This window comes from Malania oleifera, chromosome 4 (assembly GCF_029873635.1).
Source record: "Malania oleifera isolate guangnan ecotype guangnan chromosome 4, ASM2987363v1, whole genome shotgun sequence".
NCBI lineage: Eukaryota > Viridiplantae > Streptophyta > Magnoliopsida > Santalales > Ximeniaceae > Malania > Malania oleifera.
The window spans coordinates 11,478,927-11,493,233 of record NC_080420.1 but is presented as its reverse complement, the minus strand read 5'-3'; the positions used below and the strand labels follow the sequence as shown (position 1 = coordinate 11,493,233).

The 14,307-nt window shown below is 35.6% G+C and overlaps 2 protein-coding genes across 2 annotated transcripts; both read right to left on the bottom strand.

Annotated features, from left to right (window-relative positions):
- Nucleotides 1–6,774: 6,774 nt before the first annotated feature.
- LOC131154479 (STOREKEEPER protein-like) lies at nt 6,775–8,722 on the bottom strand. The gene has a single exon (XM_058107280.1). The coding sequence runs from the start codon at nt 8,225–8,227 to the stop codon at nt 7,022–7,024; it is 1,206 nt and encodes a 401-aa protein (XP_057963263.1). The 5' UTR covers nt 8,228–8,722; the 3' UTR covers nt 6,775–7,021.
- A 3,311-nt stretch (nt 8,723–12,033) lies between these two features.
- Nucleotides 12,034–13,688, bottom strand: LOC131154481 (oxygen-evolving enhancer protein 3, chloroplastic-like). The gene is made up of 3 exons (XM_058107281.1): nt 12,994–13,688; nt 12,390–12,685; nt 12,034–12,244 (listed from the first exon to the last, which is right to left on the bottom strand). Exons 1-3 carry the CDS (start codon nt 13,292–13,294, stop codon nt 12,146–12,148), a joined length of 696 nt encoding a protein of 231 aa, XP_057963264.1. The 5' UTR covers nt 13,295–13,688; the 3' UTR covers nt 12,034–12,145.
- Between the last annotated feature and the right edge of the window lie 619 nt (nt 13,689–14,307).

The window sequence follows — 14,307 nt, the reverse complement described above, 5'->3', positions numbered from 1 at the left end:
GTATACGATTCTCGTGAATGTAACGTTGTGAACATACTGGTATCAATTGTATTTGAATAATGTTTTATTTGCACAGGTGCGTGGATGGATATGCTCAATTTGTAAACAGGACTCTGCCGAAATTAGTATAGTATTTTGATAGGTTCAATGTATACAAATCTCGTGAATGTAACGTGAAATATAATTTAGTCTCTCTATGTATGCTTCTTAGGTTTTATTTCTACTTTTAATTTCACAATATTGAAAGTAACACCAAGCGGGCCCCCGGGGAAAAAGGAAAGAATTCAATTAGGTGCAATTCAACTTGAATAGGGTTGAAATGTATACTCAATAAAAGAGCTGTATGATATGATGATTTATCTTTAGAACTACCAAAAAAAATATAATCCTAAAAAGTGTATACCGAGCCATTTGTATTTCTACAACAGTTGGTTTGTGGCATCATTGTATCCTTCGACTTTCGGATGCTTCAGAATTGTGTTACTGAAGATACAAAATTTTCATAAACATAAGAATTTTAATGTTTTGACCACAAACATATTGCTAATAGATTCCTTGGCATAGAGCATTAATCTTTTGTTCATAATAAGATTGATATGGAAAGGAGGGTATGTATTATTATTTTAAATATAAATTAAGATTTTTTGTTAATTAATACCAAGTTGCGAATTTAGATATGAATGAACAGCTTCAATGAAAAATCTTTATTCTCGATAATGGAATTCGAACTAAACGAGGGAAAACATTGGAATACTTTGGAATCATTGAATGCACAAACCAAATGCTAAGCAAAGGCACAATAGAACCAATCATTAAATCAGAAATGTAATGACAATCCAAAATGTAGAAAGTTAAACATGAGCCAGACAAAAATAATAACCTATGATCTGTAAAGGAGGAAGTTCTATTAACTCCTATCGATAATGGATACATATATGATGAAGAAGTAAAAGTTAAAAAACATTAAATGCAGGACAGTGTTGTCCCAACTCTATATGCTAGAACATGTTAATAACATAGAAGAAGGAAATAATTTACAAATCTCTACATTTTGTAGGATTCATGAAGGGTGAAACCGTTTAACATTCGGAAATGTAAAGACAATCCGAAGGGGGATTGTCGTCTGAAGGAGAAGCAGAATCATAATTCACCTTCTCTCAGCTACTCGCTGCCTTCTCTTCATTACCACCTACCCTGCCGAACACTGAACTACTCTTCTTCTCTGGTGAAATACATGGATTCTCTGCAGGCTTCAAAATGTCCGTCAGCAGCTTCTGGCCTACTAGCTGAGGCTGCTGCTTATTATCTTGTCCTCTTTTCTTTCATGCAGCTGTTGCTGTCGATTTAGCATTTGTTGCTACTTGTTTTCTTCTACCCCCATTCTTTCCATATTCTGGGCGACCAGCTACCACATCCACCTTAAAATCTTCATCGCTGAAATCATCGTTTTCATCTTCCCCATCAGATATCTCTGTAACAGTTAACGACTTTTCTATGCTGCAGCTTTTGATACTTTCTTCCTCGCAGACACTTGGGGAATTTCATGTTAATTCCCAACATCAAGAACAATAAGTTTTGAAATGAGCAAAAGACTCCATAAGTATAATTGTAGTAGTCATTGGAGGAGTAATGACTAGTCTATCTGATTTGAGATCATTAGGGTGTTCCCTTACTTGGACAAATGGTACGGTTTGGAGCAAATTGGTCAGGGTGATTGCTAATCAGAGATGGATTCTGGGGGATCTGAGGGCCTAAAAAAACCTGTAAAGGCTCTTAATGCATCCCACTTCTCCCAACAAAAACTGCACGACAATCCCTCGGATGGTGACCTGCAACTACTACTGAATGAAAGGAGAGGGACTGTGAAATTATAGATGGGAAAGGAGAGGGAATGTGAAATGATAGGTGGTCTGGGTGTGCTGGATCTGAAAGTCTGGCATCTTTCCTTGCTCACAAAAACACTCTGTAATATCCACTCTAAAAAGGCTTTGTCTGGTCCAAATGCATCAATCAAATCTACCTGAAAGGTTCAAGTCTGTGGGAGGCCAGGATATCAAATGATGAATTCTCACTATACAAAAAGCTCATTAGAATTAAGAATCAGATTATGTGAAGATGTGCGAACCACCTGGATGCATTGTTTCAGCTTTTTGAGGAATGGGACCTTGATCATTCTAGCTCTTTCATTTGCTATAACTTCTGGATAACTAAAGGAACTACGGTTCCTTGGTCCATGGTGGTTTGGAAGAGTGGAAATACCCCTATACATGCTTTCACTCTTTCGCTGGGAATTATAAGGAAACTACCTACTTGTGATAGGCGTATTGGGTTTGAAGGAAACCTGTATTATTCCTTTTGGTTGGTAAGAGAGTTGGTTTGGCCTCTACTGTTTATCTCATATGGAATGCCAGAAATAGGAAAAGGTTTGAAGGAAAATTCATATCTCCAATGGAGTTGATTGTGACCATTTAGAAACATATATACACAGTACAAGGCCAAAAGGTCCCTAGATTTGTTCAGGCTCTCTTAAGATCCTGAGTGTTAACTTTATTGCTTGTAATTTTGATGGAGTTCATTTCCCCCCCCTATATCTGCCCAGTGTTCCATGTAAATACTCATTTTGATCAATATATTTACTTTTTGATCAAAAAAACAGTATGATAAATTGATGGATCATCGACTCTCTTTGTGCTACAGATAGCGGTAATAAATGGAACATAACATTTAAATATTTCCTACTCAATAATAAAATATATAAAAATTTTCCTATTTAATTAAATATAGTTAATGTATATATATTTATAGTGTATGATTGTTATATAGTGTATGGAGTAGTGATATTTAACCAAATCTGTCTACTTGAAGTAGCGAGATTTGTCAAGTATCAATTTTGAGAATTATTTTTCTAAAAAAAATATTATTTAATATCTATATTTTAAAAAATGATAAATGGGGAAAAAACTCGGTTCCTTGTGCTGTGGTGTTTTTTGGTTCGTTGGATGGATCGTCTCGGGTGGACAGCCCCAAACCCTGATTTTTCATCTTCTGATTGGATAATATGAGATGGCTGATAGGCAATTTAGTCTTTTGGACGGTAGCAAATCTCAACATGGGATTTAAAAATTATTATATAAATAATTACTAAATATATTAAATGTGAAATTAGATAAAAATATTGAATAAAAATGTTAACAAATATAGCATATGAGTGCTGAGCTAATTTCTAAAATCCCCTCGAAAAAAAATTATTAAACAATAGTTTTTGTTAAACTTATTTTTATTAAGCATTCACTTTTTACGTGTCTTATTGTAATTTATCATTATCATTATGGAATCTTTTAAAAAAGAAAAATTGAAAGATTAGGAGTTAGGTAGGTAAAAGAGAAATTAAAATAAATCATAATTTTGGAATTTAGAGATGGATTTGAGTTTTAATATTTTATAAAAAGGGTAAAAAATATTTCCAATATATATTGTATAATACTTTAATTAATTCTTGGCTTGTAAAGTAAAAGATAACTTGATGCTTGTACTATGGGGGGGATATCATACAAATTTGTTATGAAAAATATTAAATTCAAAATTTTGAATAGTATATGAAACAATTTTGAAATGAGGATACACTTCTTAATTTTGTTGTCTTGCCTGATCTTAATAAACATTTAAATGGATCCAAAAACATAAGGGGGCAGCAATACAATATTAATGAATTTTTTGTAAAATTATAATTGCATTATTATTATTATTATTATTATTATTATTATTATTATTATTATTATTATTATTATTATCCCCAATATCCAGCACTATCTATGATAAGTACTTTTGTCATTTGACTTAATAAATGAAACTGTCGGATCCTTCTAATTTAAATATTAATATGAGTAAAGATATTTTTAAAAAATAGGCTAAAATCAACAAAATTAGATTTAATTTTTTTATTTTTATTTTTAAAAGTAGCTAAGACTTAAAATTGGGACTAAGGAATTGTGTTACAGATGACCTCCTCTCCCTCTTTCTTAATTAGTCTCAAGCGATAACCACCCTTAGGCCTCCCTATTAAAGAAACTTTTTTTTTTTTAAGAAATGAATTACTAAAAAGGTGAATTACATTTTTATTGTGCATGTCACTATAATGGATGTGATCTGTAGGTCAGAATTCTGAACAGTTGCTGCAGAGCATGCACAGCAGCCTGCATATAGCAATTATTTCCTACCATCCTATTTTTGCTAGCATCCATCAACTACGGATACTAATAAGCAATAAAAATAATATAATGTATATAAACATATTTAGTAATTATTTCTATAAAAAATTTTAAATCCCATCTTGGGATTTGCTGCCGTTCAAAGAGACTAAGCTCTCTGTCAACCATTTGATATTGTCCAATTAGATACTGACAAATCTGGGCTGACGTGGGCCATCCAACTCTACACATTTTGGGGCTATCCACCTGAGACGATCCATCCAACGAACCAAAAAACACCACAACACAAGGAACCGAGTTTTTTCCTTATTTATCAATTTTTTAAATATAGATATTAAATAATATTTTTTTACAAAACTAATTCTTAAATTGACACGTGGAAAATCTCGCTACTTGTAGTAGCAAGATTTGGTAAAATATCACTACTCCGAATAGCAAGATTTGTTTTTAGAAAAATAATTCTCCACTTGACATGTGGTAAATCTAGCTACTTGGAGTAGCGAGATTACGTCAGAGTCATTCTGGGAAATACTTCCCAGAATGAGGTATTATTTAATATATTTTTAAAAAAAAAAGTTAAAACGGGAAAAAACTCCAAAAGGTTGCCCAGTTGTTGGACAATATATGACTGCCTAGTTATCAATAATGTCACCTGGTCATCAATGTAAATAGTCGCCTAGACGAGACTACAAGGAGTCAACTATAATAATTATGTTGATTAATGTGTGGTAACTCGATTAGAATTATTATTAAATTTATGATTTGTAACCATGTAAATTAAGGGTAACAATGATTTGGGCACAATTTGGATTGTAATTGTAATTTCAAGTTTGACTTAAAATGAGTATAAATTGTTGTATCGTCTATCTTATAAGAGATTTTTTAATGACTTTACAAATGATGCAGCTATCTCACTATTAAATAGGCTCCAATGACTTGTAACTCCCTCCCTATCTTTCTTTTTCTCTCACTCTCTTCTCTCTATAGTCTCTCCCCTCTCTATCTTTCCTTACCTCTTCAAATTTAAAATTTTCCACCTCCTTCTTTTCTCCCTCCTCTATAATTTCTGTGATTCTTGCAATCCCTATCTTTGCAGCTCACACATTTACAAATCCCAAATTCCCACTCTAAGAACTAATTGCTTGAAAAAACACATGGTAAGTGTGCTTTTATAATAACCATTACAATTTTAATCTTTATCTGATGACTATGTACAAGTACCCCTACATGTAAATTTTATCCAAAACCCTACCCCAACTTAAACCACCCTTTGGAGGAATTGAAGCGCGATCTTCTCTTTGGGCGCTAGGAGATGAACCACTAGAGCTAAAGTTCAATTCAGTTATGATAATTTTATTATATCCATTGTATATCTTTATCTACAATCTTGTAACCCTCTCTCTATTGTACATTTAACATCAATATTATGTTTTGATATTTTTTGTAATCATTATAATAATTAATTTGCATTTTTCATAATTATTAACAATTAAATTGATATTTTTATAATTTAAATTTACAATTTTATTTTTATTTTTATTTGATAGTAATACTTAAATGAATGGTTTAATAATAGTTGAATTAATAACTTCTATAACCGTTATCAATAAATGGAAATAAATTTATAAACGTATAAATAAAATGATTGTATTTTAAAAACTCACTCGAAATTAATTGTCAATATTTTGAAATTTTTTCATAAATTCATAATTTAATTTCTAACTATTAATAATAATTAAATTAATATTTTTGTAACTATTAATAATTAATTACTTTACAAATAGTAAATTGGATAATTAATAATGCACAAGAATGGTGTGAGGTCCAACTGTTTGATGCTGTATCAATTTATTGCTCTTATATTTTATTCCTAAATACATCTAAATCTCTAATATTAAAAAGAAAAAATCATATATAGGTCTAATTTTTAAACTATTAAAAAAAATTGAAAATTTATACAAAATCAATATTTCTATTATCTAAATTTGAAATATGTAACAAATGACACTAACCCTTCTTAAATTTTGTCAAAAAAATAATGTTGTTTCAAATATTTCAAAAAATTAGAGATTAAATTTCAAAAATTCCAAGAATCTATCATGAGGATTGTAAAAAAGACACAAATCTCCCCTTATATTCTATAAAAAAATAAACCTTTTTAAGAACAAGTTTATATAGGCTTTGGTATTTTTAAAATCTCATAAAAGAATTGCGGTCTTTTACCCTTTATTTCTTTAAAATAAATATATGATTTTTAGAAACCCCCATGAAGATTGAGCGTATGCAAAAAGCCCATGAAGCTCAAGTGTATGCAAAAGGGTATTTATCTAATTACTATTCTTAAAATACTTAACCCTCTAAATAGTATGAAAATTTTAGACTTTAAACTTAAATTTATGTAAATTTAAAAAGTTATAACAAAAAAAATATTTAAATTTAGGATTTCAAATTTCAGTTCACAAATTTATACTTCAAAAAATAATTTCAATCTTTATTAGCTAGCGGCAACACTCATTATAGCAAGTTAGCAACCCTTCAATCACGCAATGACATGACAAAAAAGTGATGAGAAAAAAAAAATTCATATAGGATTAAGCAGCACGACTTTGAATTAGAGCCTCAACTAACCCAATTCTTCAAAAGCAATAAGAGTCCATCCATGGATTCATACTACAGGCAAAATAACATAATATAAAGGGTAAAAAAAGATGAAAGGCAATACTAATATCCATAAAATCCATAAAAGATAATCTTCCCAAAAATTTTCCTTCTCCATTTTAAGCAGATCAGCTATGGATAGCCTCACCGGAACCCTACTTTGATGTCTTTAAGGCCTGTATTATCGCCGTTGTCTGCTCCTTGACCAAGTCCAATTTCATCAAGAAGACCTCCATCTCAGCCACCTGCAATTTCTTCCACTTCTCATCCAACTCTGCCAACTTCCCACTCCCCAACAGCCCCACTAGCTTCTCCATAGCAGCTTCTTGTAAGTTCATACCCTCTTTCTTGGCGAAAGTAAGATACTCGGTCAAGCTTGGGGCCGATACTGAATCGTCCTCATCACCCGTCTTGCTAGCTTCTCTTGGATCACTCAACAGCGAAACCAATGACTTCGAGTTCTGCCTCTTACCATCGACCACACTCTGCTCGGCTCCATTGACACTTTCACCCCCACCTCCCCATATCTTCTTTGACAATTCATAGGTCTTCTGTTCATGGGGTTTTGAGAAGGCGACGTCCTCCCCTCTTTTCCCCTTCCCTGCATTGCTCTCGTACTTCTTCTTCAAATTGCGAAGCTTGTCGCCCAATTGAATCTTCGTGACATTGGGTTGAAGAAATTTCTTCATGAAATCATGGAAAGCGTTCATGTCGGAGGAGGGATCTACCCCTTTCTTCGTTATGTACTCACTCGTCCCCTTCAAGAGAGCATGTTCATTCTCTCCGCTCCACAGAACCCTCGACCTCTTCCCTGTGTCTTCCTCTGCATTTTCATCAGTAATCTTCTTCCTCGTCCTTTTCGGGCCCTTGGCATCGATAGCGCTCTCGATCGGCCGCTTAGCAGAAGCGCTACGCTTTGGCGTAGTGTCCGATGCCACAGGCCTCGATCTGGGCTTCGTCGTCCTCGTGGTCTCTTTTTCTTTGTTGTCCATGGGCTTTGAAGCCAAAGGCTTTACATCGGAATCCACAGTGACGGACGAACGGCGAGGTTTCTCCGGCGAAGGCTCGGGCTCCGAATCGGACTCAGAGCCGGACTCTGAGTCGGATTCAGAAGACGAAGACGGTTTTTGAGCAACTGGAACAGAGCTTGGCTTCTTGGAGTAAGATTGTTTATCTAGAGAAGCCTTCGGAGGTGGAGTTGGGGCTGGAGCGGCGTCTTCTCCTTCAGATTCTTCTTCGGACTCTCCCTCTTCTTCTTCTTCTTCTTCTTCCAATTCCTCTTCGTTTTCTTCTTGAGATTCTTCATCCTCTGAAGAAGAATCAACCAGTTTTTCCTGCTCCGTCACACGGCTCGGTGCCATTGACAAGAACTGAGGGAGAGAGGGATTGGGATTTTTGGAGCTAGGGTTTTGCCTAGATCGAAGGGTTTATGGAGGCCGAGAAGGCAGTGTCACAATTTATATATTGGGTAGTCAGAGAAGTCCCGTGGGAGCGACTACATGGGAGATTCCTTGCGAGGCAAGCTGTCAGCCGTACGATTAACAGACCAGGAGAAGCGATTATAGGAATCGATAAACTTCGACGGTGATTAGAGGTCTTGGCGTTTCGGCCCAAAAGGGCAAGATGTTCGTCTCGGCCGAAAGATGAAGTTTGAAATGGCGTCCCGTTTCAAACGGTGTCGTTTCCAACGTAAAGGGCGTCTAAAATATCAGGAACACAAACACCGCTGCTCTGCGTCCAAAGTGTCTCCCCAGCTTCTCCAGTTCTCGAATCTCAAACGCAGTAGTCCTGGTACTCTCTCTCTCTCTCTCTCTCTCATATATTAATTTTTGCCTAATGCATCAACTAGTATCGTACAAGTTATTGCCCACTGGCCATTTACGAGAACATTGTATGCCTTGGATAGATCATTTTTTTCTTGTACCCATTCGTGCAAAAATTAAAAAAAAAAACAAATTGTAAGTTTAAGTCTTTAAGAATGGTTCTCTCTCTCTTTCTCTCTCAATTTGTATCATTGATGTTATTGCCCACTGGCCATTTATGCTATATTGTAACAACATTGTAGTATAATTGCTTTTATCCAAATTTGTAGTTTGTACTTTGTGGTAGTCATTTGTAATTTTTAGCTTTTGCCTGATTTTGTCACGAATTGATTGCTTCTTCCCTGAAAACCTGTTTCTTTGTCTCCTCTAATTCTCAATGTGATGAAGTCGGGGACAAGAGATCACTATTTGTGGCTTGGTAAATCTGTGTAAACCATTTTTTCCCGAGATTATTCTCTAGCCAAGGTGTCTTGAATAAGCATAAGCCTATGAAGTAGATTTGGGTGGTAGGAAACTTTGTTTTGCATATAATTTACTTTATGGAAAGCTTGGAACTTTCAAGGGAAGAAAACTAATGTCGGCTAACACCCCAAACAAACCCCCCGCCCCCCCAAAAAAAAGGAGAAGAAGGAAAGCACTTGTTTATTCCAATACGGGAATGGGAATTGAATTGATTGAATGAAACTTTACTTTCCTTTCTTTTCACAATTTTCGTCTCTTAAATTATGCCTCCTTTTCTTTCTCTCTCTGCACATGCTTGTAACCGCACATGTTCTCCCTTGTAGTTTGGTGGAGAGAAATGCCTATTAAACTAGGGTTAGGCTCAATGATAGAGTTGGCCTATGGCAACATATGGTTGTACCTTAACACTTCTTGATTTTGCAATAAAATTGCTGTTTGGTGATAAAGCTAAAATCAATGATCCATGATCTTCATTGTGTAAAATGGTATTATCCAGTTATTTGAAGATTGCATTTTGGAAAGGCCAAAATCGAAACAATATTATTTAGCACATGCAGGGAATGAGTCTGGGGTAATGAATGAATGATTTGCTTTGGAATGTGGGTTTCTGTTAAATCCCATTCCCACCCCCCAACTGGTTCTTTTCTTCAAGTATTGATCTAACTCTGAGAAGGCAAATTATATTAGGATATATCATTCCTAGTTCTCATGGAATTATGCGACAAAGGAAATGGTGCTAAAGTTGGTGTTAACAAGTTACACATGATCTGATATTCTGTAGTGCATTCTACTTTTATATCCTTAAAGTGGGTGTTGAAGACTCGGGTGCAAGTTTTGTTTCTCTCACAAACCTAGGAAACACTGAGCCTATGCTAGATAACGACACCTGCCCGACACGTGTCCAACATGTGTGGAAAATTAATTGATTTATTTTTTTATTTGGACATGGCTTAAACACTTCTCAACAAGTTGAGTAGCGAGGACATGTACTGAACACTTCTTGCACTGAAATGCAGTTTTTTTGTTGATCGGTTGCTCCTTTTAATTCTGTTGACAATCCCATCCACAACCCCACTCCCCACGCAAAAAAAAAATTGAGAATCAATAGCTTCTTTGACATTGGAGTGGTTGGACTTAACTCAGAAGATCACTTCAGTCAAAAGCAGTTCTGAGTTAGGCTGCTCATCATACTCTTATTTTCATGATGTTGTTTGGATGGAACTGCCTGTAGAAACAAGGCCCCTGAAGGAAACATTTCCAATTGGTATATGGTTGTGATGTAATGCCTCATACAAGTACTTATTCTGCAACCTATATATCAACTGCCAAGTACTTGATTTATCTGATTCCCATGAGGTAGCTTTGGCATCACCTTCTGTTCATACTATCCGCTAGTAATTATTTACTGATATATGTGTGTGACAATAAAGAAGAAATTAGCAATGAAGTTTGTGAAGTTCTTACAATTGGAGGATTGCATGATAGTGTTGAGTTGTGGCGACAGGTGCTATACAGCTTATCAAGATAATTGTTGCTAAATCAAACAATGGTGAAGTAGTATCTTTTGGAGGCACGACACAAAAGTATACCTTTTCCACGGGGTTTGTTCTCAGATGTAGAAGTTTCTGGGCTATAGATTGGAATGGACATCTTTCATTTGCTGATCATGTAATGGTAGGAGTGTTTAATGTTTTCTTTTTGTGTTGGAAGAGTACAAAAGAAAACCAAGATTATGATGGATAACTGATGGAGGACCACAGATAACCCCTAGGCTGCCCATTTGGCACACGTATTTTAGGCGTAGGTTTAGGAAAGACTTCTTTGTATTTTTAGGGATTTAAGTATTTGTAATTATGTGTTTAGTTGGGTCCTATTTGTAAATATATATTAGTTGTATTAGTGGTATAAGTGCTGGACATGCAAGTTATTGTACAGTTATTTTTGAATCAGATTGCAGTTTCCCTCTGTCTCTCTCTCTCTCTCTCTTTCTCTCTCTCCCCCAGGTTCTGCTATTCTTCTTCTCCTTCTTTTTCCTCCTCCTCTCTTCTCCTTCTTCCTTCTCTTATCTCTCTTCTATTCTGTCTCTCGCCCCTGTTCTGTTCTGTATTCCTCCTGCTGCTGCTGCTTTTGTTCTTCTTCTTCTTAAACTTATATCTCTTCTGGCTCTACAGGGTGGGTCGTGGTTTTAGATGAAGATTCAAAATTATTGTTCAATCCGAGGAAATAAAGACACACGCTTTAAGCCTTAGGGATATCGAATTCATGCTCAATTTACTAGTGCCCATTTATTTTGTAACTTTGAGGCATGCACCCAATCAGGGAAAACCAGAATTGAATTCAAATTCAAGTTATCATCTGCTCTAGTTCAACTGTTTATTTGTATTTTACTTTTATTCTCTCTCTTTGCTAAATGGATTGTTCAGTTTCTCATGCAGTTTCCTTTCCTTGTACTATTATACTTAAAAATACCTTTATTAGCCCAATAAGAGGAAATAAATAATGTGCAACTTCTATGGTGATAGCAGTTGATTTGCATTTTTCTTTAGTTAATGTGATAGCAGTTGGTTTCTGTCTTCCTAACAGATACTGTTATGTTTGCTTACATGAGGGGTCATCACAAATCTAGTTGTACCATGACCTGAGAATTCTTCTAAAATCATGAAATTCTTCAGTTATTCCTGCTCATGAAGCATCTCTGTAACTAGTGGCTACCAGAATTCTTATGGATACCTATCACAGCATTTGTATGATAATTTTCATTGTACTAAAGTTTGATTCGATATATATCCTCATAATAGTGTCAATTGTCTCCCATTTATAAGACTACATGGCAATTTTTTAGCTTGGTTCTCTTAAGGTTGGATAAAAAGCATCTCGCAATGTGAAAAATAAAATGGTAAATATTCTTTGCAACTAGATTCTTTTAAATAGCATCCACACAAAGTGTCTCACTGATTGAAAACTAAAGCTTACATTAGCATGCATGGATTTCTCTTAACCAAGCTTGGAAAGAACATCATTCAGGGTGGACACAGTCTCTGCATAGTACTTTTCTGCTTCTGGGCTGCTTTTGATTTTTGCGGCATGGTCCAACTGTGTTGAATTTTAACATTGGGAAAAGAAAAAAAAATGTTAGTGTAAACTTCACAAAAAAATTTCACTTAATTTCATCATGTACTAAAATTTTCTAGCAGTGTTCCTTCTGTGCCAAACTTTGTACTTTAAATGATGTACTCACATTGCTGATGGTTTGGAAGAGCTTTCCTGTGAGTTCTTTGAGTGATTTCTTCTCATCTTTGGGCTTTGCAGAAATGATTGTATTGAGGTCATACCGGAGGTACTCGGCCTTGAGGCGGAGATCATTCTGGACAAAAGGCCAAGCTTTCTTTTCTATGAATTGCTTCACACCCAAAATGTCCTTGGCTGACTCCTTTGCTCTTTGTGCTGCCTGTGTTGGAGTCAGTGGTTGAATGAAGAACCGCTCCTTCAGTGGCAGGTCCAGATCTCTTGGCTGATCAGCGTTCAGAGTTCCGGCTGCCCAAGTCCATATATATTGTGCCATGATCATATCGCCAGGCATGTCAAATACCATCCAAGAGTCAATTCACATTCATTTATTTTTTTTATACTTCTATGTAAGTTATTTTAGTCTCATATATTACTTCATAACTTAGTCCAAATTATAGTTATCTGAGATACAATCATTTCATCTGAAATTAATGTAAAAATTATAGGACACGTAATTAGAGATGTAGCAAGAGAAGGAATTTTATCAGTACTGCATTACTCTACTGCCGTGCTTGTTGGCAGTTGGTGCAGAAGAGAAATGGCTGGAGACTTACGCAGTCCACCAGAGGGAGGGGGTGCTGGGCCCACCTTGATCGCCTTGGCATCGGCAAGCACTGCCTGAACAAAAGAGCCGGATGCCAAACTGGTGGCGATGAGGCCAAGTGCTGCCCGACGACTGGTTTCGGGCTCGGCTGGGAGTTGCCGGGCTCGGACCATGAACCTAGGTCGGTTCACAGGTGCCCAGCTACTGCAGCCTGCGCTCAAGCGGGTGGAGCCACTGAACTGGAGGCTGCCTTCCAGGACTGCCTGAGAGGTGCCACGGAGACCAGCCATTGAAGCCATAGCCTGTGCCATGCCTTTTGTCTTCTTAGCACTACTCCTTTGGCCACCAAAATGGTACAAAATGAGGTGATGAATGGCTGAATAAGGTGTGTAATGCTTTTGTGATGTGGGTGTGATTAGGGAGGGAGGAGCAGCACCTTATCTGCATATTGTTCATTGGATAAGTTGGGTGTGGCCTCAGCCATTTGGTGTTTGACATGTGGACCTGCCAAGGGTTCTTCCATTGGACAAGCTGGATTGGGTTCAAGTTCAACCTTGTGATGTGTGTGCCCACTTCATTCTCTTTCAAGAAGAAAAATTATCCATTTCTGAGTTTGCAGAGATTATCCATTTAGCCTTATAACAATTTGGTGTTTACCCTTCGTTAGAAGTCAATAAAACTGTTTTGAGGAAGGATAATTTAATGATATGTGTTTCTAAGAAATTGTATATATTTTTTGTTTTTCAGTATAAAACGTTCGTTTTCCAACTATGCATAGGAAATTTGAGAAAAATTTTTTATTTTTATTTTTATTTTTATTTTTTTGAAGTTTTTCATATAAGTCATGGAATATTGAAAAATATGGTGGTCTTTTTACAATTTTTCAGAAATTAGAGATGAAAATAAAAATTATAGTCGACAACTAATCATTTACCTCATTTTTACACATTGAAAAATAATTGTTTCCTTAAATTTACAGCTAATTATGATCAATGGAAGTATAAATTAGGGTAAAAGTCCTGACCTCCTTTTAGGTTTGGCAAAAATATAGGAGCTCTCCTGATTTTCCGAACGATTCCAAAAATTTCACGGTCTTCCTTATGGGTTGTCAAAAAGACATAAAACTCCCCCTTATATTTAGCGAAAAGACAAATTATTGAGGGGAATAAGTGTTTTGGAAATCAAATGTCAAGGAAGGTTGTACTGGATTTTTGAAATTTTAAGGGAGGTAAGTGTCTTTTACCCTATAAATTATTAACTAACCCTATGTTTGTTTTGTGAAATGTCTTCTTAGGAATATATTAGTTATAATAGGTTAGTTACA